Below are 27,478 nucleotides of genomic sequence, written 5' to 3' on the forward strand. Positions count from 1 at the left end.
GCATTCAGGACAGATAATAAATGTGCACTGCCAAAGCAAGCCAATTGAAGTGTGCCGTTCTGGAATGGAAAAAGAAAGAGAAAGGAGTTCATAGGCAAAAATTGTGATATTGTGTCAACACTTTATTATGGATCACCACCATGCAAAAATCACTGCTATGAACTTGCTCAAAAATCAAACTAGATATATTTCACACATGTATTATTTTAGATTGGCTTGCCACTTTTCCCCCCAAAGTGACTCCATAAAGTTTAAACACACACTCAGAGAAAATACATCAAGAGAGTGTGTGTGCGTTGGTGGGCAAGTTACACAGAGATCTTTTTGTGAGAGCATTGATGCCAACAAATGAAACAATGGCAAATGATCAAACATTAATTCATAAACCATTGATAGTAAACAAGTTCTTCAATGCCCTTACCAGTGTAAACCTTTGAATTTGAACAATTTGGAAGTCTCACACGTCTTTAATGTGCTAATTTTATTTTACACAATTTCCACTGTAATTAAAAACACTTTCAGACATCATCAGAAACCAATTTAACTACATCTTAGATTTAGCTGACAGTTTATATGTAGACAGTGTACATATTTGCAGACTAAATCCCAGTATCACTCCCAAGCATCAGATTAAATGAGTTTAACTTCATTTGTCCAGTGACAACAACTCCCATTGCTGCTGAACAGGTGTGTTTTGTTGTTAGCTACATGCTGCTTTGACAGGTTGAAGGAACTCCATCAAGAGGTCATCCAATCAGGTAAGGCAGTGTGCATTGTTATTACTAATGTATCAAATAAAACAAACTTATCTGATCAGTAGCAGTCGGCCTGCTCCACAAAGTCCAAAAACAATACAAAATCCACTCAACAGCAACAGTAAGAAATTTATGGAATAGTGGTAAAATCTGTTCATACAGTAGTAACCAGGCCAGAGTTATACATTTACAAAATATTGCAAATTTGATGATCTATAACTTTAACTCCAACATAATCTCAGGTTTATATCATAAATCAGATGACAAACAAACACTTAAACCTGGTTTACTGTATTCAGAAACATGAGAATTTGAAAGAATTGGGTTTTGCCAGTGAAGTTGTACATCTGCTTGAAAACTCATATAAAAAGGATACAAATTAAAAAAGAATTCCTCAAAATCATGTGGTTTTTATGGCACCTGTGGTATAATAGACAGCTCAGTAATTAATCTCTTTACATCAGCTCACAGTATTACCTTAAATATGTGGTTGGTTAAAAAATATATATTTACCTAAATGTATTCTATGGTTGGATTTAGCAATTATTTTTCTTTCAACTTAAATTCTTCATATCTTCAGTGCTCCATACTGTCAGCCCAGTGTTGTCTTGTCCAGTGTCTTCTACTATTGTTGCTCTTCATATTGCTCACCTGTTATGAACACAGATCACAGATGTTACTAACAGCACAGTGTAGTAGCACTCCATGTAGTACTCAACCTTTAAAACAAAGAAAGTACAGCTGAAACCATTAGTCAATATATTAAATGTCACATTTTCTCCGATTCCAGCCTTTAAATTGCAAGGATTTGCTACTTTTCTGCATCTAATGTGATAATAAACTGATCTTAATGTTTTGGACTGACAAAAAAACAACAACAAAAAAACAAGTTGATGATGTCACCTAGGACAACTGTGATGAGCATTTTTCATCATTTTTGACAGACTAACTGATTAATCAAGAAAATAGTGGGAAGATTAAGTGATAGTGAACAAATTGTTAGATGCAGCCATAAAGAAGGCCTGATGAGTGTGTTTACACAGCCATTAGTATCCTGGTTGTAATCTGGTTTCTGAAGCATCCCAGTTATGTGCCTACACATCATATCCTGGTCTGAGCTTGAGGAATGCTGCCTCAAGTACTTTGATGGAAACAGTAAAACCCTTTATTCAGTTTTATTGTCTGTCATGTGGGCAAGTGCTTCCCCAGCTCAAATTACATAAACTGCTGATCAGTAAAACATAAAATATGATAATAAACATTGTAGTGATGATCGACATGCTCAAATGACTACATGTAAAAAGTACATTTTTATTGTGGCTTCTATTCTCCATTCCTGCTGAACATGAAAATGCTCTGGCAAATTAGCTAAACTGCGTTCATCCTCAACTCTTAAGATAGCTCAGTAAGTAAAGACAACAACCTAATGTGTTGGAGATGTCAAGACATCAAAGACTCTCTACAAAATATGGACACTGATGTCATGGACAAACTCCACTGAATACAAGTTTCATTAATAAATTACTGACTCTGTCCACTGAGGACACAAGACACAAAAACAGTGGAAATATGCATCGATAGAACTTACAGCTAATAACACAAACTCAAAATAAGCCCTCACCATCAGAAACCAGGATCCTGTTTTAATCATGTACATGTGGATATAAATAACCAGGTTTCTTATGTTCCATGTAAACACCATTTCAAAAATATAATCACAATCAAAGATGAGACCATGATAATAATATGCATGTAAACAAATCACACTGTACTTATCAGTAGATAGTATACATTTTCAAGTGTTCATAAAAATGCATTTCAGATACTTACCAGTTACCTGGACTACCACAGTCACTGCTGCAGTGTCACCTGTATGACAGAATCACCAAAACACACACACAGCAGATTGTTAGAGCAGAATTGACTGGGAACAGTTTCAAGATTCAAATCACACTATGCAGATATGCAATATGCACAATATGCAGCCTTCTACTCTGACGTCACGCCAGTGTTAGAAATGCTAAAACTCACCATGCATGCTTTGTCTGGTTCCTGCCTGTGCTTCATTAGCTCCTCCAACTTGAGCTCGTCCTCCAGCTGCTGCTCCAGATCATTCTCATAGCTCTCTTCCTCGGCAGCGCTAGTAGTCCTGTAACAGAGCAAGAAAACAACACAGAAGATTAACTTTGTAGTCGGAAACTAGAGGTTTTGTGGCTGAGATCAAGAAATGGAATTTATCTACCGTCTTTTGTAAGTAATTCAGTGTGATTTTCTTTGACTTGTCCCAACCAAAGTCCCACTTTAAAGCAACCATTACATTTGATTCAAACCATGTAAATATGTGAGTCATATGAAGCATTTGACATAAACAATGCTGTGTGTACAGTATCTGTATGAAACAAAGCAACACAACTGGGAAAGCTGGCAACAGAGAAAATGAATTGCCAGGATGGAGCAGCAACATGTGCCAAAAGCAGTTTGCTCAAGTTAAGCAGGGACAATGGATGAGCTGGGAAAGTGTAGAAGAAGACACTAATTAGAAGTTCAAATTCTTGAATCTACTCTCACATACACATTTTCACGTCATGCTCATGTAGGTGCTCCCCAAAAAATATTACAAAGGCTAGTTCAGTTGTATATTGTGTACGGGTTGTGGGTGAATCTGACCTTGGTTTATAAGGGAAGAAGGGGTCTGAAGAGGTTGTGGCCAACAGTTCACCACGCCCAAAGTCTGAATCCACAGTGCTCTCAGTCTCACTTCCACCCTCTGTGGAGAAATGCATTTTAAAGCAACTGCTGTATAACAGTCCTACAAGAAAAATCAATGTTTTTCACTCGTTTATACCTGAATTTAGTTCTTTAACCAGTGATGACATTGTGTTGGTGATGGAGTCAGCAGCAATGAGCAGGTCATTTCTCAAATTTCTCCTCGGCCCTTTGAAACAAGACAGAGACATTTTTAGTTTTGAAATGTGATTGCATACTGTGTTTCTTCCAATCATATTTAGAAAACCATATCCTGTGTTACCCAGAGCGAAGGCCTCCTGAACATCCCCTCCCACGCCCATGAGTGAGTCCTGAGGTGTGTGAGTCGGAGTAGTGCCGGCAGAATCCGAGTGGATCGGTGTGGGGATTGACCGGTTGATGGTGTGACTGGGGGAAGAGCGCGGAGAGCCGGGACCCTGAGTCTGCAACACACACACAGGTTGTTTTAGTGTTAACTGTCAGCAGATGAACCTGTGCTGTAATGACAAGACTTTAAAGGAAAGGTTTACAGTTTTTTTTTTTAAGTCTGTCTTAAAACAGGTGTTCGCATTTGTCAAGTAAAGTGGATATCTTCCACAGTTAGTCTTTTTTTAATGTAAATAATTCCCTCTTTGTGTCTGGATGGACAATGTTTTCTTGCTCAGCTGTAGTTCAAGGATAGTAACACAGAGAGAATTTGAAAGATATTGACTTGATTTGATTAATTTAGATGGCTGAAGCATAATTAGTTTCAAATATAGTTTTAAATACATTTTTGCACAGAAGGAGGACTGTTGATTTTGTCCCCCATCAATTATATTGAAAGTGCATTATGAAGGGATCTGATTACAGCAAGGAAAGCATGTGTCACTGTTCATTTTATCACCTAACTGCTGCTTTATGACAGACTTGAAAAACTGTGAGCCTATCATTTAAGAAGTATAAAGTATAATCAGAATCTTACCAAAGCAAATCTTTCACAAGCAATGTGTCAGTGCTCAAAACACAGCAAAGAAACTACAAACAATTCCCATTAATAGTTTTTAAGGTTTACTGCGAGGCTCATGTGTCCTGAAAGTTCACCACAATACCTTATAAGTACCAAACATGACACGCATGCTAGAAATGTACGATATGTGGAGTCATTAAGCTGCATTTTTTCAGCATGCTGTTAAAGCAGACGTTTTTTTCTCTCTTAGAGCTATTTCAGTTATTCCCACAGACCAAACCACAGGTTGTTGCTGCCTGTTGAACACCATGTACTGTATCTTAGAAATGCAGACAAGTTCACAGATTTGAATACGTTATTTTCATATGACAATAAAAACCTTTAAAAGAGATTAGGCATCTAAAAATGTCTCCACCTTTGAAACATGTCTGTTTTGTAAGTTTGTAGAGACGAGGTTTTCACATAACGGCAGCAAACATGCACACACTAGGTTTGAATCAGCCACCTTTTTGCCTCACAGTTTTTTAACTTACAGCTTGTCTCCGTTCCTCCTCCTGCTGGAAAAAACAGTATTTTATATCTCATGAAACGACAAACACATCACATCCAGTATTTCCTTAAAAAATCAGATCAGTGTTTCCTCCAGGATGTGACAAGCATGTGGCTTCCTCATGCAAGTTTAATGGATTACCATTGATCCTTCTAGCCTAATTAGATTGATATCCTCCCCACTTAAGCCAGTATAGTAAGCAGTTTATGTAGGCTTTGAGGAACTCCTGTCTTGTTGGCTGCAGAAGATATTCTCGCACCAAAGGTTATCCCTCTTAGAGGGCGGTAGACATGTTGTCTTGTAAGGTGTGATGGAGCATAATCCTGAGCTCAATATCCTGCTCTTAAATTGTCTGTCTGGACTCTTGTCTGCCAGCGTGCTACATCTTCACATACTTTACAGTAGATGGCATTTATCACATATATTTACAGAAATATATAAGAGAGGATACTTTTATGATCCAAATGTAAACAGATTAGCACTTCTAACCAATATCATCTCAGTATTGGAGCCTGTTTTTCAAACACTAGAGTGACGCAGACTTTATTCTTAATTACGATCAAGTGAGAAACTTTCTCTCAGTCGTTAGCTTATATGGTCAAAAAATGATTCATTTGGCTTTCAACAGTTTCAGTGTTATAGTTGTACGCCCTCTAATGGACATGTTAGATAACTGAGTAGAGTCAACACATACACCACTTGCTTTGTCTCTGTTGTGGTGCAGAAATCAATTCCCCTGAAGATCCAATACCAAAGAAAAACAATCAATTCCTGCACACACTTATCACCTCTGCAGTGGTTTATTTAAAAGGTTTTGGTCATGAGAACCTTTTTTAAGACATATCAGTCATAAAGTGACAGTCCATAATTGCATGATAGTCCACAGCTGTGTTGTGGCTGTGTCCATGATTACACACAACAGGTCGCTCATTCAAGATTCCCTAAACTGTCAAAAACATAGAATAGATAATCTTACAAAAAATCCTTTAAAAGCATGTTAGGTAATTGCTCACATGTTTTCCTCATCTGCAAATGCAGTGTTAGCTTTAAGTTAGCTGGAATGATAAACTACAGCTGTGAAAAAATGTACTACAAGAGAAATTCACCATCTGGACGTATTGCTTACCACCTGCCTCAAAAATAAGAAGAAAAAAAAAGAAGTTGCGTGACACTACTTGGTCAAGAAGAAAACTTGTACCCAATTACCATATCGTACAGGAAACAAAGGATGTATGTTTCTTTGGTGATCATGAGAGCGTCTTAACAGTAGCCTGTACTTGAAAGCTGTGCAGTCAGAGAGATTAAAGGCATGTCTCTCGTACCTTGAGAAGCATCATTAATTGCTCCAGCTGCACCATCAGTTCCCTGCGACTCTCCTGCAGAGTAGACATTCTTTGTTCAAGCTCATCTTTGCGTTGCCTGACAGAAAAAACAAGTTGTTTTTGAGTGATGATACCATAATGTCATGTCAATGGGAAAACAAACAAAAACAATATGAGCATCTGGACTCTCAGACATATGTTGTTCCTTTGCCTCGGAAAACACAAGCAATTACAACATGTATGTTCTGTTGCAGCCTAAACAAAACTGTCTGTTATGAATTGCACTGTGGGGGATCAAAGAAGCATAAGTTACCTGAGAAGTCGTAACTCAGCCAGCAGAGTGGGGTTCTGCTGACCCTTGTCAGGTGGCGGCTGGGAGGCCTCCTCATGTTGAAGGCGCAGTCGCTGGATTTCCTGCAGGATTTCTCTGTGAAAGGCACAAACAGTGCTTTGTTAAGTGCAAGTGTTTTGTCCATTTGAACTCTAAATAATGTTTTACTCATCTGACTTGGGTCTGCTGACTGTTCAGAGGATCCACACAAAACACAGGAAAATTATTTTAGTTTCTGCCAAATCTGACTGAAACCTGCAATAACTAATTTTTTTGGCCACTTGGGGGCAGCGGAAACAAGCTGTGAACACAAACTGATGTGCCAAACTTGTTGGCAAACAGTGTAAACATCCAGCATTAATTGAGCAACATTATGTAGGCATTCATTTGAGGTTGTGTTTCTGGCCACCGGACAAATGGAAGTCCAATGTTCACTCTCTTTTAAATTCTGTTTTTGATATTCACCAATTCCTGAGTGAAGTATCTGGATCTGGCTGCTAAATGCTCCACTATGTTTACTAGGTAGTGTAGAGTGTGGTTTCATTACTGTTTTGCTGAAAATAATGTTACGAGCAGTGAGAGCAAACCTAAACGGTAAAGTTGGGGCCCAGAAAACTAAAATTGGACCTGAAAGACGCTGAAGGTCTTTTTCACAGCAGACAGGTTGAACCGTCATAATAGGGAAAGTGTTACTAATGACATGAACAATAGCGCTGTTCTATTGTGTCTCAGTCGTGGGTCTTGGTAAGCTGTAACAGTGTAACAGTGAGCCAGCATGCATGATACCAGGACACTGAAACTGAAGCAGATAAATTGAATTCAGCCATCATTAACTTTATTATTTGTGCTTTTCCTACAGTGACACACGAAAATGTCTTTGTGAAAAAGGGCCTAAAAAGACCTGTAAAGAGGAGTGGAGCTGCAGTAATGGGAGATAATTCTCTATGGGTGGCCCGTTTCATATGCAAGTAGTTAGTCATTTGATCCATGTTTTCATATAAAATACTGATTATAGCTGCTTTAAGATTTACTTGTTCAGTGTTGCTATAACTGAACTTTTGTCTATACTTTGGTTTTAACTATTTACTGCTTTTTTATTTAATTTTAATGTTTAGATTTGTGGGGGGTTTTTGTTCTTTTTTTTCTAATCCTATTTTACTTCTATCATTCAATTTGTTAAGCACTCTGTATTCCCTCATTGTGCCTATTCATTGGTCTCCTTGAAAATCTTAATATTAAGGACATAAATATAAGAACTTGCTGACTAATAATAGATTATACTACTAACAATAAGAGTTTTATGTAATGACTGTGCTTTGAGGTTAGTGTCTTCTTTGTCAAACCAGGTAGCACCTTTTCCTAAAGGTGAATTTCTTGTTGTGGAACAGAAAGAAAAAGTGAAGAGACAAACAGAAAAGAAAGCAGTCATCCCGAACCTGTTTTTGCTCTCAAGCTCAGCAATGAGCTGCCTCTGCTGTTTGTTGGCATCCAGAGAGCATGGGAGGTCTGTGGGGACCCTCTGCTGCTGAGCCTGTTGGTGAAACCAAGCAAGAGACATGTGAACTGGCTTTACCTTGGGATGATGTCATCCGCTACCTTATTTCATATTTCACAGGAGGAACAAACAGTAAAGTCACCAGCCATCCATCAAGACATGAACAGAGCATAAACTGGCATACAGGTCTGGTCGGACATGATCACCACCTGTAAATCCCCTCTTCATTTTTGCAATAAATAAGAACAAGTACTTTATTGATCCCCATGGGGAAATTGATCCTCTGCATCTAATCCATCCCATACACACACAATAGGAGCAGTGGGCAACCGAAGTGTAACACCCAAGGACCGATTCCAGTTCTTTTTGCAAATGCCTGAATCAGGGGCACTGAAAGGAGTATTAACCCTCACATACATGTCTTTGATGGTGGTGGGAACCAGAGCAATAGGAGAAAAGCCTCACAAACATGTGGAGAACATGCAAACTCCACACAGAAAAGACCTGGGATAACTGGGGTTCAAACCCAGGACCTTCTTGCTTTGAGGCAACAGTGTTACCCAAAGGATTAAAAAGGACTGACACTCCTTCAGGTGGGGTAGCTGCATATGTTTCAGCTCCTTCTCATCAAGGACAGATTTTTTGCCCCTGAACACTGATGAAAGATGCCAAGATATTGTGCGCAATAAATGTCTTCTATATCTCACCGCAGCATCAGCAGCCAGTCTAGCAGCATAGCGGGCGATGAGACTGTGCTCTTCATCTTGATGGTTACTGCTCTCCAGCAAACTGATCAAGGGGAAAATAGAGATGGAAGTCACGACATGACACAGTTAATACACAGCTACTCAGATACAAACTATTTAGAGGGAATGCAAAAATCCAAGAAAGTTTTTAGGTCAGATTAGGAAGAGAAAGGCAGAGAAAGCTTACGTTTTACAAAGACAGCAGAGGCCCTTGTAACCAAGCTATTTATGTAAAACCACAAAAGCAGGAATGAAGTTGGGTTAAGTGGAAGATGGTGATTGAAACAGTCTAATCACCAATACGGTACAAAATATGGTTATGTGTTTGCACGCACGCATACAGTAGATGCACTCAGAGAGGAAGATATGTGGCAGGGGGTTTGCAGAGCTGCTATAATAATATGTAGCCAACATGATAGATGGTATTCAACCACCATTAAAACACACACACCCACACTAGCATATTAGACAAAAAGCACACAAACGGAAAATACAGGCAATGGGGAGAGATTACACCAGATTCCAACTGATTACACATCTACTTTGTTTAAAAAATGTACAGTGACGAAAGAGAAATTACAGAATCAAATATGCTAAACTGTTTTTACTTTATAAGGACGCAGTCAAACTCAGTAAGGAAACCAAACTCAAATCTGAGGAAAAGAGCAGCTAAAAGTGTTTAAAGTATTTTCTGCCGATTAGCTGATCTGCCTTAAGTATTCAGAGTTAAACAATCCTAATGCGATAAATCAGTGACAAATTATACTTAGTAACAATAACATGTGCATTGCAAGAGTGACACAAGCATCAACCATGTTAGTGTTACATTAGAGACAACATAGCTGATCATGTGTATACTCACAAGATTGTACAAGGACTCAAATGTGAACAATTAGCTCCACCTTGTAATCAAATCAAATCTATATACTGCACTCTTAGAATAAAAACTCCTTTTGGATACAGTTTAGTGAGAAAGACTTCTGCAATACTCTGTAAACTTTCTGACAGTGTGCAGTGTTATTAGGATTATAACAGGGTTAGGTTTGGGGAAGGATTGCGAGGTGGCAGTTCAGCAGAGCACATAGTTTCCACTGGTGTTGGCAAACACAGCAGTACACCAACTAACCATGTTTTGGGGTTGTTTTGGAGCAGATTCACATAGAGGCCAATCAGAACATGTTCGTCAGCAAGTCTATCAGCAACATCGAGGTTGTAGTTCAACCTGGAACAGTGCAATGTTTAAAACAAAAAACAAAAAAATATGACATTACACAGGTGACAACAGGGGGACAGTGGATGAGAGTGACAGGAAGCAGAGAGGCAGAGAAAGAAAAGGAGAAAACAAAACAAAAGAGGTTCGAGGAGAATGGCTGAAAAGCAGCCATTCATGGGTGACTAGAGAGAAACAAGGCCATATTATGTTTGGGAGAGTCACCAGTGATGAAGGCTAGGAGCGCGATTAAGGACATGACCAGCAAAAAAGATTCTACATGCACTGTTTATGTTCTACAAGCATCAATCTCTCTATCAGTGCTCTATCATTAAAACTATTGAAAGTCATTAACCACCAAAGCTTACGTCAAGCATGCACAGTCCCTTTTGATGTAGCTCCTGTATTTTTAGAGGCTTTCCACCTGCATCTTAAAGCAACCATGACTACTGCCATTATGAAGGGCTACTGTCTTTAGCTGTGACCATAAATTGTCACAAAAAACAACAAAAATGCACAGTTAATCCATCCAGAAAAAAAGTGTAGTGCCCTCATTTCTAATTTAGGTTAAACTGCTTTAATATTATTTAATCTTAGCTCTAAAGTATTTCAAGTTGTACCCAATTAACCTGAAAAACTGCTCAACCAGCAAGCTAACAAACCAATAAGCTAAATTAGCAAGTCAGCTAATTCCATTTGATACTATTCACATTCAACTATCAGGCAGTTTCACAGAAGACATTTGTAGGGCGCAGTATGAAAAGCACCAGTGTAAATAATGAAACTAGTGAAACTCCATTTAGCTGCTTCAGATTGTAGTATTGTGTACGCTAGCTCACTGTCACACTGTCATGGCTAACTGGGGCACCTGAATATAACAAGCTATTGTTAATGATTTAGTAACACTTGTGATTTTCCTACTATGACAAGTCAAAATGTCTATGAATAATAGAATAATGTCTGTGTATAAGGTCTACTTCATACTAACCTCTGGTAAGGGCTAAACTAAGTGTGTTTAGGAAAACTGAAATTATGTTTACTGATGTAAACATAATCTGAGGTTCTAGAAGGAAAAACGATTAATTTTAAGTCAAAAATGCCATGAAAACAATTTCTTTTTTTGGTGGGTCAACAAACTGTGAACACAAAGTCGACAGTTTCTGGCCACCTCACTCTCTTTTTAGCTCTGTTTTGGTCTCCACCAGCGTCTGAGGATTGTTTCTGGTTCTAGCTCCTACTATGCTCAATAACTGATCACTAACTTTGTCTGCGGTAACAAGTTTTTTTTTTCAGCTATAATACCAAAAGAAATGAGCTGAAATAAGCTACAACTGCTTAACTGCAGAGTGTCTGTTGGTTCATTATGATCATGGACTCTTTTTGCATAGCTCATAGCCATTTAATGCATTATCATTATTAAGACATTGATTAGTACAAGCTGTAAGAGAAAGTCTGCGTAATAAACTGATTACCTGACATCTGAAAAATGTGTTTACCAGATATGGAGGTTATTGAGTGGCATCATGGGAACAGCAAGATCAAGTGTTTTTGGAGCTTGACCCATAATAGAGCCCAAAAGTCAGAACAACCTGCCTTTGCTGCTTCGACTTTGACCATTCTCCTTTTAATCTGTCTCTCCTTCGAGCTTAATGAAGTGCAATACTAAATCCCTAGGGTGCCTCTTTTGCTGTATACTCTATAGGCTACTGCTGAAAATGGAAAAAAATGGAAAGCCAGGTATGAAGACCTCCAATATGGCTTCCAGAGAGCACATCACCTGAAAGCCCTGTATTGTGCAGTTTATCAGCTTGTGCAAACAGTAATGACAATGTCCAGATGCTCTGTCACGCACATAAAGAATAACTTATAAATGCCACTCACTCATCACATCATCTGTATGATGTTTGTAAGCCGAAGTTATGAAAGGGAGTAGTGTTCCCTAAAGGAACACTTTACTCTATCAAATGCAGGTGCAGTGAAGCTAAAAGGACTCCCACTAGAAAGATCTGAACATACAACAACTCTTATATGATCCAAAATATAACATAAAAGAACTACTGAAAAGAAGACTTAATTGCATTTTGCGTAAACATGTATATTTATTCACATACTGTGCATCATAAACAATGAGCCTGGGAATTCATACTGTTTAACTGCTATACAACTTCAACATTGCAGAGATTGAGGGTAAAATTTCAATGCGGCTTATATTAGAAACCGGCAGTTAGTATTTCCCATTTCTATGTGAATGAAAAGATTGTAATAGACACTCCAAACTAATGGCCAATGATCTTTATGATGCATGGTTCATCTAGCGTCTATGAAATAGCCCCTCGAGTATAACAATGTAGACCCCTATGTATGAAAACTGTTTGCTAATAGTTTCCTTGGGAGGTTTAGCACTCTAGTTAATACCCTATGATTATTATCTATATTAGTTTGCGCATGCATTTGAGCCACAAAAGCATTCTCATATGCACACCTGTGTCACTTACCCTCTGCCTTTCAACAGATGTGGAGCAGCCCCCGTCAAGGGCTTTCTTTGCTCAACATCATTATTCTTGCTGTAAGGAAAGCTATTTACATTCAGCAGAGGAAACCACAAAGAAGAAATAGCACTCTGAAACTCAAATGTTCACACACACACATACACAAACACACACATACACACACTAGAAAATAAAGGCAAGAAAATGAAGACAGTCAGAGTCTAAAGGGCAAGGGGCCTTTAGGGAGCAGGGCAAACTGAAAAGATCTGTTGTGCTAAAATCCAGGACACCCATTGTTGTGGCTGTTTCACTCACTTTTTGGTGGAGAAAGGGTTCCCTGACGTAGGCATGGAGTGGGAGAGTGCGTATTCATTGGTGATATTCACCGGTCTTGGTGGCCTGGAGAGGAGACAAATATTATTTTTACTGCAAAGTTCATGGGGATATATTTTTATATTGGACGATTCTCTTTTCATGTTTTATTCTTTGCACATTGTAGATTTGTTTTAACCTTATGATCTCTGAAATACCATTTTGGTAAATGGCTGACGGTACATGTTTCACAATGTGGCAATAAAGTAGGAGATGATTAGTAATGTAAAGTGTGGTCAACATTGAAAACATGCAATGTATAAATAATATCATGAGTGTTTGGACAAAAACTAACAACAGCTACTGTCAGTACACTAGAAGGGATAGGACTTAGGACTTAGGACTTATATAATTAGCACATTAAGGATTAAAACCTAACAAAAAGTACATGTTAATAATCAAAGCACACTCACCATGTGTCTCTATTTTGAGGAATGTAAAGGACAAGGAAAGGAATGAAAATAATTTATTACAATCAGTAAAGCAATGCAAAAACTACACTAACGATATAATTTCAAGTCATTATGACAAAAAAAGAACACAATTGTTTAGTAGACTTGCCAAAAGCATTCACTTATATAGGAGTCCGAGACGAGCGCAACAGATAAATTGTAAAATGTCCCAGTAAGTAATTATATATTCTTTAAAACCTAAGTGATCCTTAAAAAAAATGTTGAAGTCTGTGTTTTTACACAACAGAAAAATGTGTTATCAACCTCCCAGCCAAATTTGACTAATTAAAAAAGTCAACAAATATATAAAATATATATAAAATTTGGTTTCACAATGATGGAAACTCAAGACGCTGGGGGCGTGTCCGCTGAAGGCGCTGAAACCCACCCCCAATTGGACCATCTGACTGAACAACCTCAAAAAATATATAATTTAAAATATTTGTAGGTGCAAGACAAGCAACATGTATGATGTTTCAAAATAAAAGTAATGTACATAAATGTGGACTTCTTTGAATAAAAATGTCGCTTAAAAGAGAAGTTAAAGGTAGAATATGTAGAATGAGCAGAACAACGCCATCTAATGTCTCGAGATCGTAGTCGCAACAACCAAAAAGTAATTCCAGCAGTCGGGTTGCCAGGTCCGGTGCCGGATTTTATTTTAGCTCTAACTCTGTAAATATACCACTTTATCCACATGTCTAACCTTTTTAGGCGAGAAAGTAGCCATTTAGATCCACAATGTGACGCTAATTTGTCCAAATAACATCTGTTTAAAGTTTTGTTCCTGCGAATTCGGAGCCACTCAAGTTAGCCGTAGCGAGTAACGCACTTCCGGTCATTTTCACAAAATAAAACACCCGTTGCCTTTTATTATTAAGAAAACCATAACGATAGAGTTGGTGCTTTTATTTTGAAAACAGGAAGCGAACATACCCTCGCTGTAACTGACTTGAAACCACCGAGGTACATTACATTGTAACGCCAGTGGGAGTAGCAGCAATGTCTCTGCGTGTACTGCCTAATCCTAAGCACCGATTGGCTTGTGTGTGGTGTCGTCAGAAGCAGAAAAGGCTCACGATCGTAAACATCTAGTCACGTGTACTCTGAGATGGACGCGCAGGTCAGGAAATGACGTAAACGGACCGTATATGGTTTGTTATTTGTGTTATTACGTTACGTGTTGGACTAAATACATGGACATATTGAGGAAAGTATTCCGGTTTTATGGAAAACGGATTTCATATTTCACAAGAATGGACACTTGGCGAGCTGTACAGAAAGTGCTGGGTCATAAGATGATCGTTGTGGATAAAGGGAAGACTTTGAAGGTATGTAGCATTATAGCTTTTCTCACTTAGCTGAGTGGCTAGCCAAGCTAATCGCTAATACTATTACGGCTGTGAGCAACCATATAAGTCGTGAGTGGTCTTGAATGAATCAGAACAATCTAAGCTTTCCAACAATGTACGGCATGAGTATATATGTTTAAGGGTTGGTGTTTAAAACATTCAGAAGAACGCGTGGCTACCTCCTAACATCCGTCCTGTCCCGTGAACGGAACAGCGTGCGTTAAGAGGTTAATGATCAAATATCAAAATCCGAATAGCGTCAGAAAGTCAACCCACTCTCCACATTTCCATTGCTACCGTTTTGATACTTCATGGTACACAAACAAATAGCATCTCATATGAAAGCTAAGACCCTGGCGAGTTCAACAGTACCACTATTATTGCGCTTAAAACTCAGTGAACCAGCAGCCAAAGAATACAAAGTTAAACAACCACTTATTTACAGCGACTAACAGATATTCTGTCTTACCTTCGAAGTTTTGTGATGAAAAGTTGTACTTGAGAGCAAAAAACGCTGGTTTTAGTAAGTCCAACACGGCTCTACTTGTTTACAACTCCATTTCACCCAGTGCCAGCCTACAGTAGCTGCACCGGAACAACAGACAACCCTGGCAACCCGCAATTCCGGCCGCTAATTGGCTGGTACAGTGTACACAGAACGTGTCAGAACGTCATTGTCGAACCTTCAAAAAATTTTAAAAATATTAATTCAGACTAAATATTTTTTTTTTATGGAAAAGCAATACTTTCATTCTGTACCCCTCAAAACGCCCCGTGGCTGTATTATTTTTTTAAAAATATAGCTTTTAATAAATATTCTACATATTCAACCTTTAAGAAGTGATCCATTACCAATCACTGTTACTTTAAATTGTGTGAAGTTCAGTGGATGTAGCAGCCACAGGAGTATGGACAGAGAGGCAGAGAGGGCCACTACACAGACGGGGCTCCCGCAGCTTTAACACCAACTCTTCCCATCCACAGTCACTTCACTTGAGTTTTTAAATAACTCCTTGAGCGCTACAGTTGACCAATATTAACCCCATTCATCAGTAACTAGCAATTAATACTATGACATTGGCGTCTATCAGCCTGGCTCCGCCGGCAGAGAGCGCCAATAAATGGGGAAGTGAGCAGTGCTAATGGCTAAGCTAATAATAATAATGATAAAACTTTATCTATGGGCGCCTCTGCAGGTCCACATCAACAAATAAACAAAACAAAATAAAATAAAACATAAGACAATACAATAACAAGACAGTATAATACAGAGTTAAAACAGACATGCCTTCCAATGCTTCCAAAAACAAGAAGAGTATTTTGTGTCACTTTGTGTAGGCTGGGCTAATGCCTCATTTTGTGATTCATTTCACCGAACCATGAATCTGTACATTAACTTCCTTAACACTGCATATAAAAGGTGCGGATATTGTAAAAACAAACATGTGACTAGCAGTAGTCCATTTTGGAAGCCTAAGCAGAATTCTACATGCATCATTGTATGCAACCTAACCTAACTCCTCATCAGCTATCTTTAATTTACCATTTATCATTTTCCTCGCCAGTGTAGGTCTCAGGTGAACAACATGGATGAACTGTGACTGTGAATCACCACCTATACAAGGATTATGGACTGCCAACTTCATGATGGCTTAACCTTGATAGCGCCATTGAGCTACCCAGGTACTACATCCTTAAGGCGGATACATCTACTGCCTCAGGTAAGACCAGAGGGTTTTGGGACACTGTGCATTTATATTAACAGGGCTATCTGTCGAGAGAGTTTACATGTACTATTGACTGCAGCATAAATCAGGAGACTAATGCCAAGCCACACACCCAGCTTGGCATTAGTCACAGTTTTTTGCAATGATCCCTCAAATATGGTTATCCAAACTACTACTAAATATGTAATGGATATTTATATATATTATAGTTTAACAATAAACATTATTGTATAAAATGGCAGTAAACAGCGCTGGGAATTAAATAATTAGCTATGAAAAAAAACAGAGAACAAAAAAACATACATATATTAAACTTAAAATAAGAAAAAGGATTAAATATACATAAAATGCTGGCTACATAACTATAAACTTTTTTTTGAAATATCGGCACATATTCGCAAATACCGGTATATCTGTGATAGGTGATATCTGCCAATAATATCAGCTGACCATATATCAGTTGGGCTCTATCCACAATTCAGTACTACATAATTGACAGTCTTTTGGCACGTTTTTTTTTAAGCAATTATTTTCTAACGTGTATAATGTATTTCAAAAGAAATCTCTGGTTTTCCTTTAAATAGACTGTGCTGAGGCATTTAGGGCACAGAGTATGAACTGGCATGAACTAGTCTGGCTGGGGGGCCTTTGTTGCGTGTCAATGTTTCACATTTCTCATTTGTCATCATCTCTCTACTGTTGCTTAAACAAATATCTCTAAAAACATGGAATACACAGCTGGTGGTTTTGTTGTCCCACTACCCAATATAGCCCTTAACAGACAGCACCAGGGTGCTACAAAGTCTATGCTTGTGTAGGCATCAAGTCAAGAAAAAGGTAACAACATTATTGCTGATTACAATCATTCCCAAGGCTGTAATTAAGCCTCATTGATCAGTTGACCCAGGAGATTGACTGGAATCACTTCAGACTTCCAGGCAGCTACAGTATAATTATCAGCTGTGGGATAAAATCAAACATCTCCAAATCGGAGCCTCTGAAAATAATACACCTCTCTGTGTGCCGGACTGCAGAACTAGATTATTCAGATTCAGTGTTTATGAATAAAAAAATATAATAAGAATATTATGAACTTACACAATATGAGCTAGGTTCAGAGGTTTCTCTGGTATCTCGGAAAGCATGGGGTGAAGAGGCTCTCTGCTGGTTGCACAGCTCAGGGACTTACTGAGTGCATGGGATAATTTCTTAGCAGGGGATTTCTAAGAAAAACACACAAAAGCAAGATGCCAATTCTGAGGATAAGAGGGCACTAATTTCTTTTCAAACACAAGGCATCATCATCAATGCAACACTTACACCTGCACCAGACATACAGCATCCTTACATTAGTCCAGTGCAGACACACCTCCCTTAGCCCGCCCCTCTTCTCCCCTCTCCCTCCCTTACCCATGACGTATACTCCTTCATTTGGTGCTGGTTGCTATGGGAATCACTGGCATGCCCCCTCCAGAAGCAGTCCTGACAGAGCTGGTAATTATGACATTGCTGGCAGCGGTAGCGGAAGCCCATCATACTCTCAGTATGGCAGTAGGAGCACTCGACCGGGTGAAAGACTGCAGGGAGGAGAGGAGGGGTCAGACACACAAACACACATAGATGCACAAACGCATACACATAAACAGATGTGACGGTAAACCCAGATATTTTGCACGTTGCAGCAAGTAGAGGATTAATTTCTGTTAATTCAAGGACAGATGTGCTGGAACATTTGGATCTATTTCAATAACAACATTGCTGTTATCTGAACTAAATGTGCACAAATATGTTTTAGCATGTGACAGGGTCTCTTTTGCTCACATGGAGGTGGCTTGTGATGATGAGTGCATCACAAATATGCACAAACATACACACACTCATACACAGGGTGTAAAGTCCCTATGGGTCATCTTTACTGGAGGTATGCATGTGTATGTCGGGTTGGCTGATTGTGTGTGTGGGGACTTGAGATCATGATGCAAAGCTGAACTTTACATCCTCTGAGCCTGCTAGCTTTCTTGTCTATAAATAATCTGTGTGGTGTCTTACCGTTCTCCACGTTAGCGAGGCGATGCATGAGCGGTAACCACACCAGACACTGAGGGGGCGGGTCTGACATCACCGTATCGAGGAATGTGTTGAGGGAGACCTTTTTCTGTTGACATTCAGTACAGGGTGAGATCCAGCAGAAAAAATTGCCCACAGTGTCAATGCTTACAAAATCACACATTCACTTAACTGCATAAATATGATAGTGTGTGGTTAGTGAGCCCTCACCTGCTGTGCAAAGCAGGTTCTTGCAGCTTGTTCAGTGTAACCAAAAGATGGTCCCTCGAAAACCGCCATAGGTAATTTGAGAACCTCCCTCAGAAACTGGTCAAACTGTGAGTACACCATTATCCCAGAGGAATCTGATATCAGTGAAAAAATATCTGGGGAAAAATGTGGGGAGATATAATAGAAATGAATCAAACTAATTCTCAGTTGCCACCACAGTCGACTAATTACAGCATTACACACAACACAATTATCCAATTTATTTGTGAAAACAAATCAAAGTAAAGCAGTTATTCAAATCAACTGTTATAATACGCAAGCAACGTAGCTCTCCTTTTTTCCTTCACGAGCCATTGCTACTGCTCCCACAGATTTCGTAGGTTATGTAATAAACCATATCCATCGCATAATGAATAATGACCTCTTCCAACCATGGAGAGCTGGCCCAGAAGTGCTGCTTCTTCTAGGAACAATAGGCTAAGCTGACAGATACATATATACAAAATACAGGCACTAATAAGTTTGTATTCCAAAGCAGTACATTACTTAGAGTGCAAACTATGTGAACTTTACAAATAAAATTAGCTGATTTATTATAGGCAAAATAGATGCTTTGCATTTCATTAATCACAATTAAAAGTCAAATAAAGATTTGTTGTGCTGCTCACATCTTAATTTATCCAGAATCTTCCCTCCACAGATGGTCGCCAGGGCTGTCTTCACAACAAAGACAGATATCTTGCCATGGCCCTCCCTAAAAAGGAGCAGATGAATATTGCATTATGGTCATAGATTCTTTTAAGTGGAGCTGTCAAGTCCTGTCTGTGGTGTTACTGCTACAGTAGAGTCCCATGAACTCTGAAAGGCACAATCTTAAAGGCAAAGGTGAATTACAATGATCGTTTAGCCTGGCCTTTACTATTCACAAAGGAAATACAGCCTACAAGAGCATGTTGTGGCATTATTAAGGTAAACGGTCTGTATTTTCACTCTACATTGGCAGACTCCTCTGAGTCATGTTTCACACCACATTAGCTCATTAGTGCCAAAATCTCATACGTGAACGTACACAACAAGCCGCCAACTGTCATGTGATGTAATACTCACGGGTCGTAGGCTGCCAGCAGGAAGTTGAGCAGCAGGCTGATGGACTGTTCCACGTGGATCTGGTGGGTGGTGGGCATGCGCTTGTTCAGCTGGTAAAAAATAGTGGACAGTACCACTTCTAGACGAGCCACTGTGAGCTCAGCATTGAGGTCCATGGTGTTGAGGCCACATTCTCGGAAAGCCTCAATGACATTCCAGATGTCAACCAAATGCACTGGAAATCAAACGAGATATGAAACAGCATATAAACAGTGTAGCAGCAGGAGCATAGTCGTGTACTTAAAGAGGACAAAACGTCATACTCACAATTACATTTCTTCTGCACAAATCTGAGTTTGCAGGCTGTTCTGTATGTCGATAATCGTATGGAGTCCAAATCATGAGCCCCTGAGGAGGAGAATTACTCATCATTTAATGACATCAGAAGTGGAAACATGATTTATGGCTGATGGACAATGAGCAACTCTGGAGTGTTGAATAGTAGGGTTTTTTTTCTTTTATAGACAGATAGAGAGGGGAATGACAACAAGAAAGTTAACATGGCATGTACTCCAGTGATCAATGTTAAATTAATGTTATTTTTTTTAATTAACATTTTTGTTTTTCCCACTGACCATTTCATTTCAATAATGACACTTTTCATCGCAAAGCTTTTGTCTGTCAGTCAAAATAAATAAAAAATGATGTGATTGGCTCTCTGCTCATTTAGACAAAAGCAGCAGCCAATCACAAAACTTGCTCTCCCCTGTTTGTCTTGACAGACTAACAGTGTGTCCAAAGTCCATACTACATACTAACCCCATACAGTATGTGCCATACTAATCATCTTAATATAGTATTTCTGCAGTTAGTATGGGAACAAATCTGCATACAATACTTAACAATTGTAAACAAACAGGAAATTATAGACTATGAGCTCCAATGAATGTCAGTCAAGCTGCAACTTTTGGAATATAAGTGCCAGCATTAGTATTAACAAACATACTGTATATAACAAATTATTTTATGGTTATTATTTTTTGTTCAGCAATAGAAGACTGAAACAGAGTAAAAACGCTAATACTTAAAACCTTCTTAAAATATGTATGTGCAGTAGTATTGATTTGGAAAACAACTAAAAGCTTGGCATAAATTAAAATTGCCATTAGGGAAACACAGCATGTGAAAGAAAAACATCAGAAAAAGGACATTCTGAAATTGAAACTACTGGAATAACATAACAAATGAACTGCAATACACTAATAAAAAGTGTTTTTAGAATGTATTTAATCATTTCACAATTTAATTTCATAGGTTTTCATTTTTCTGTATTTTTTCATATGATTTATTATTTCAGAATTCATTTCATGTCTTATTTCTTTAGTATTGAACACTTCTGTCTGTATAGGAGTGTGCCTTCCATCTGTAAACACTGAGAGAGCATGAGGTCATACTGCAGGCCTTTCCGTTAGTGTCTAAAATCAATCTGAGTGACACTAGTGGAGACACTTGATCTTCATAATATTTGCTTTACATGAAAAGTTACAGAGGAGACTTTGCCATTTTTATGGTCAGTGAGTAAAACAGTCTGGCGTAGATCATGCTGAGATGTGGCCCTGAGCACTTACTCATCTCGACAAACAGTTGCCTTCTATCTGCCATGTTGTCACCGCTCCACCCGCAGTCTTCAATCATTCTGATCGGGAGGAGAGACATGTCATGTCAGAGCCAGTGCAAAAGCATTTTTTGATTACTGAATATGCTCTTCTTTATGTTTTCAACTTCATTATAACTAACCACTACATCAAAAAGTATTTCCAGAAGAATCAGAAACCAAATTTTATTTAAAAAAATGTGTACACCACAGCTATTAAAACACTCATCTCATCAACTTATCTGGTTAAGAAAAGTGTAACATTAACATCACATACTTTCTGTCATTACTCCTAAAATTAAACAAATTTGAATGCACAAATTCTCCAATATGAATCCTTAAAACCAGCTGATCAAATCTTGACAGTTAAATAAAGTCATAGTAGCAAGTATTTATCAAGGCTGGACCATTCAGACAAGCTGGGCAGCTGCTCAGGGGCCCCAGACCCAAAGGCCTGTCAAGCTTTCCCTTCTTGCATGGGGTATAGTTTTATAATATGAGGCTGATTTGCCACTCAAAATTCTTACCAGTATTGTTCTTTATTGGTTGCGTGGTTTCAGACATTTAGACAAAAGCAGGCTTTGCATTTCAAGTCAGCGACCATTAATTTTAACTCTCTTAAATGACAATACTTCTTGGCAGATTTGATCAGCTGTGACTATCTAACTAATTAAGCTACTGTTAGCTCCATGAGATGGTTGAAAAAGCTGTCTTAAGCAGACTTTTTAAGACTGAAGAAGCTTGTAAAAGTGGTCTTAAATATACATTTGATGGCTACACATATGATGGCCCAGGCAAAAGTCAGTTTCCTCACCAGTTGATGACCCGTGTAAAATAAGATGTGTATTGCATGGTAAAGCTAGTCCTGTATTATAAGTATGATGAGGAAACATATAACATCAGACTGTTATTTTGTTCTAACCCTGTTTGACTATGTAGCTTACATACTTGTTTGTACTTTCAAGCATTCACGTTTGTTTTGACTTTTAATTTTAGGATGACGACTAGCCAATAAAAATGTAATGCTAGCTCAGGTAATGTTTACATGGTGGTGTTGCTGGAGTGCAAACCTCCACAAATCCACCCAGAAAGGAGCAAAACAGAGCTGCTAATGTGATTCTAAACTCTGACAGCATCCAGGACCCGCTTCCAAACAGTGAAGAAATACTTCAGTCATGATGAATATGACCTGTGACCCCACAAAGTCGTTAGCTGATGTTATTTGATTTGCACCTTGAAAGTAAGCTTGGTTACTGCTGTAGTTCAGTTACTACCACACAGTCTGCTGACTCCTTTGGTGCATTCAAGAAACACCTGAAAACTCAGCTCCATTGTGAATACCTCAACATGCAAGCCCCTTTAGCTTTTGAGCACTTTGTAGATTGTGTTGCATTATTTTCCTGTTGTCAATGGTATTTCTTACTTACTCATATACTTCCAGTGTTTTCTTACATTATTATTATTATTTTTTTAACAAAAGCAACTGGAGAATTTGTATCACAACTCTGAGTCACTGCCCTCTAGTGCTTCGCTTGTAAGTCTCTTTGCATAAAAGTGTCTGCCAAATGACAAAATGAAAATGTAAAATGTGACTATGACTATATGTAGTAAGCTAGTTCACCAAACATGCTAACAATTGCAGCTTACATTAGAGCAGATAAATACACTTGTTTAATACATTCCAAACACTTTTACTCTTGTTTTGGTTTTAAATAAGGGGGGGGGGGGGGGGGGGGGGACACAACACCATTCAAACTCTATAAATAGCAAATATCACATCTTTACAGCACGATATGAACCTAAGTGATAGGAAAACACCTCCAACATCAGCTAATCTTGAGGCCCTGTCTCATAGATTGGCCAAAAATTAAAATCTGTTTTTAAAGACTATTATTATTTTAGTTTATATTGTGCTTGCATGGTACATATTCCTAAGTAAATCTGCACTTAATTAATTAACCAAAATGAATTAATAATTAGTAACTAATACATACACAATACACAGAGTGGCAGAAACAGGGTGGACACCAGATGCCCACATCACACTTTTGCCCCAGGACATTATAGTAGGTTATTCCGGCCCTGGTAGTTACAAACTGAGCTCACTTTTTCCTGGAAGTAGATTTGCAAATTGAATGTAGCCCCCTGCAGTGCTTATCAGAAATGTGAGAGTGGGGGCATTGAAAAACTTAAGTAAGACAAGGACAAGACTTTCAAAGGGGCAGAGCAGCAGAGAGAATGCTCACACCATGCCTCATTGCACACTGTCCGAGGCAATCTAATACACCTAGTCATGTGGTTTGTTGCCATGGCAGCAAAGATCCCAGCCGCTTCGTTCGTAAAAACATAGTGCTAGTCCCCCCCACCACCACCCCTGCACACTACACCTCCCACTGCAGAGAAAAGTTGTAGAGAAAAGTTTTTTCACTGGTAAATATTTCTTATTGAGATAAGGCTCGATGGGGATGGTAGTTGCACGGTGGCACTTCTTGGGCGAGTGGCTCAAAAACACTTTTTTTTCTGCAAGACAATCATTCAGGCATGGTTTTTCAAATTACTTTGACAGTAATTGGTAGAGCCAAATATTATGCTGCAGAGACCTGTGGTGCAGAAATTAGAATTCACCTAGTAGTAAAAAGCACACAACAGTCTACTTTTTTTTTTCACCTCAGCCAGTTATGGAGCTCGAGGAATCTTTAAAATCCAGTTTAAGAGGGAAAAGATTAGACTAATAAATTAACCTGGAATTACAGAATTAAATCACCTCACAGCTTAGAGGTAAGCACAACAGAAGAAATGGTAATAACTACTTATTAATCGCATCTTAGGCAGAACAGAGTGAAAAAATCATCTGAAATTGAGGCTTCATCTTATTTGTAATGTATTAATACGCAGCCATAAAGCCTTGCTGCACGACAATCCAATTACACTATTAATGAGTTTGTGTTTTGTTACTTCTAAGGCAATGAGGAATGCACCAACCACAGTAAACAGCAGTCATATATGTATACAAAGCAATGCCCGGCCACTGCATGCAGCCAGTAGCCCAATGTCATCTTGAAAGTAATAGATATGCGAACCCATTAATCATTTTTAGAGTGAATGAATGTAAAAAGTATACAAGTATACACCATGTTGTAGATTAACGTTGATATCCTTTCCACATCACAAGCAAACACAGACCGAGTTGCCAGCTATGTGACCTTCTGCGGCCTGTTTTCAGTCTCGGAAATAACTAAGATTGATACAATCTATTGCAGGAGCAGATATTAAACCAGCACACCCAATACGACAGAGAAGGGAACAAGATGATCAACATACCTTTCGTAAAGCACCATGGTTGTGGTCCTTTTCCACTGCCTGCCCAAAAGCCAAGTCCTCCTTCTAGAAACAACTGCACACAATCCAAACTCCTTTCTAACAGGGAAACATTATAACAAAAGCAGCCCGAATGGACAGGGCAGTCCGACCATATCTGAAATTAGAAACTGTCAGCGAGGATACAGACTGTGCTGCCTCTATCTTTAACTACAAATGAGAAGGCTCCACATTCTTGTACAGCTTTACTGGCTCTAGTTGCAGACCCCAAACCTCATTCCTGGCATCTGCCCAGCAAACATTTCTCTTTCTCTGTTGTGGCACTGTCACACTGGCAGCATTAGAAAATAACTGGCCTTAAAAGAGCAAATGGTCGTATAGCATTAACATTGCGGAAAGACTGGTGGGGCTAAGCCAAAAGCAAGGGTCTCACAGTAATGACTCACTTGGTCTTTTAATGTTGCACTGACTTCTGTTCTGCTTATATTCAACTGCATTTCATGTGAGGGATCAAAACAATAAGCCTTATTAGTCACTTATTTATATTATGAGTCTTTCTGTAGCAGCTCAATAAAACATAGACAGTGTTTTTAATTTATGTCCTCTGTGATGTGCTTAGAACATACTGTCATGCAACATATCCAAACACAAGCACTTACTTGAGTTACAGTCCAATCTGTGTTTGGCCGGCTCTGTACAGTACATCGCAGCTGTTACCACTGATTGGCCAGAGTTATTTTTACATCACGAGACTGTAAACTACCCGGGCATCCGAATCCCATCCCCGGACAGGAATTAAAAAAAGGCTGCACCATTCACTTGTGGTTTATCAGTTTAAGCTCAGCAAAGCCAGAAATGTTGTGCTTGTAGTGTTGTAGTAAAAGCTGTGGAGGTAGTGAAACAGTTTGCCTGTCTGGTACCAGCCAGTGATGTCTGCTGGAGGGCCCTCTGCTCCTTGTCGCCTGCTGATGATCACCATGGTTTCAGCTGCAAAAAGGCCAAAACTTTGGGACCCTCGTGTTAAATGAGAGTGCACTGACAAATTTACGACTGCTAGTGCTGTGATTTAGTTTGTGACATTGTTGTTGAGTTATGAAACTAAAGAAGGCAAATCCTGCAAGTAAGTAAATAGCAGCACTATAAATAGCGGGAACACTAAAATAAGTGGAGATGCAATGTTTACTTGGGTAAGTGGGTGATGTGATACTTTAAAATGGGATTACATTTGCATTTCAACCACAAGCTTGAAAAAAGTGAATGTGCTGGGCATACACCGAGTCCTGTTTCACACTGGACTTTAAGAAAAAACCTCATGAAAATTGCACCACAGCAATACTGGACAAAAGGGCAGTGAGAAAGGCAACAGGCACCTTATGGTACAAGCTCAGCTCAGGCATCACCTGTCACGCCAAGAGACACCTGTGTAGACAAAGACTACACTGTTACAAAGATATCTGTCTGCACACAAGAACCTCTCCCTATGTTTTTATCCTCCGTTTATATCGCTGAAACTTGATGAGGAAACTCATTTCACCCAGAGTGACAAAGTAGGTTAAGGTCGCTCCTCTGCTTGCTCGCCAGCCTCCAGCAGCCGCAGCAGCGCACTTGCACAAGACTTACCAGAATTTATTTCGAGGCATGTCATGCAACATCACTGTTTTCCGCCCAGGGATCCCACAGCCGGTCGTGTCCTGTGGTGCGATCAAGGTTTCTTTGGTGTAGGCTGCTGCATCACTGCACGAAGCGGCTAACCCTTCTTAACGCCGCTCTCCTGCAAAGCTTGTGTTGTGGAAATTTTCGGGTAGTGCACTGGCTGAGCAGCGCACAGGCAGCGTTTGCCTCCAGTATGTGGCCTCCGCGATGACGTAATGCGGGATCTCTTGGCTTGCGTCAGTGAGGGTGCTCTGGCTGCAAAATGTTAAAGTTTGACACAAAGATGAAGGGGAGAAAAGAGAGATAAGAGGCAGATGTGATCATGTATTCTCAATGATGTATGGTAGCGCATAGACGCGGTCAATCGTTTTAGGTGAAGCATTTTTTTCTCGGAGGCTTTTAGTAGATGACGTCATGTACATAAAACGGTGCACTTTTAGCAGTTTTTTTATGGGTGGAAAAAACCTCTCCATATTAATTGGATTAACAATAAATCTCATTTCGACATCTTTTTTGATTTCGATATTTTGATTAGATATATTTCATTGCCACAATTTCTTTCTCCATGTGTTTTTCTTGGTCGAACTTTGATGATATTGAGCTGGCAGCTGATTCATTATGTTTATACATTATAACATTATATAAGAACATCGTTTCTTATCAGAGGGACTATGATTTCACTGATATGTAAAACTAATGTAAATATTGTTAAACAGACTCGCTCATTTCTTATCATTTCCTCCTATGTTTAACACATTTAATCTCAGGAACTTCTGAATATTGCACATTTATATATTTCAGATTTATTTGAACAGAGATTGTTTACTGTATGTATTTTATTTTGTTTTATTTGTATTTCTGACTGTAACCCTTATGCTGCTACTTTTTGCCACTGTGCTGCTGTGTCAATTTGGATTTCTCCCAAGGGGGATCAATAAAGTTAAATTTCATCTTATCTTATCTTATCTTATGTATGTATTGTAAAACACTAAAAT

At 38.9% G+C, this 27,478-nt stretch overlaps 1 protein-coding gene across 3 annotated transcripts; it reads right to left on the reverse strand.

The window, feature by feature from the left end:
- Nucleotides 1–1,092: 1,092 nt before the first annotated feature.
- dtna (dystrobrevin, alpha) lies at nucleotides 1,093–26,584 on the reverse strand. 3 transcript variants are annotated; one of them, XM_053329699.1, is made up of 22 exons: nucleotides 26,451–26,584; nucleotides 21,487–21,554; nucleotides 20,186–20,266; nucleotides 19,880–20,093; nucleotides 19,441–19,526; nucleotides 18,773–18,927; nucleotides 18,545–18,650; nucleotides 17,906–18,072; nucleotides 17,594–17,718; nucleotides 12,908–12,991; nucleotides 10,020–10,115; nucleotides 8,855–8,936; nucleotides 8,089–8,183; nucleotides 6,635–6,748; nucleotides 6,322–6,418; nucleotides 4,983–5,006; nucleotides 3,784–3,943; nucleotides 3,601–3,690; nucleotides 3,423–3,522; nucleotides 2,787–2,904; nucleotides 2,586–2,624; nucleotides 1,093–1,406 (listed from the first exon to the last, which is right to left on the reverse strand). In XM_053329699.1, the coding sequence occupies exons 2-21, from the start codon at nucleotides 21,551–21,553 to the stop codon at nucleotides 2,607–2,609; spliced, it is 2,079 nt and encodes a 692-aa protein (XP_053185674.1). In that variant the 5' UTR covers nucleotide 21,554; nucleotides 26,451–26,584; the 3' UTR covers nucleotides 1,093–1,406; nucleotides 2,586–2,606. The 3 variants fall into 3 exon arrangements, 1 of the variants encoding a protein (XP_053185674.1); XR_008321990.1 differs by lacking the exon at nucleotides 4,983–5,006 and having other exon boundaries at nucleotides 2,586–2,904; XR_008321991.1 differs by lacking the exons at nucleotides 4,983–5,006; nucleotides 10,020–10,115 and having other exon boundaries at nucleotides 2,586–2,904.
- Between the last annotated feature and the right edge of the window lie 894 nt (nucleotides 26,585–27,478).

Source organism: Scomber japonicus, chromosome 12 (genome assembly GCF_027409825.1).
Source record: "Scomber japonicus isolate fScoJap1 chromosome 12, fScoJap1.pri, whole genome shotgun sequence".
Classification (NCBI taxonomy): domain Eukaryota; kingdom Metazoa; phylum Chordata; class Actinopteri; order Scombriformes; family Scombridae; genus Scomber; species Scomber japonicus.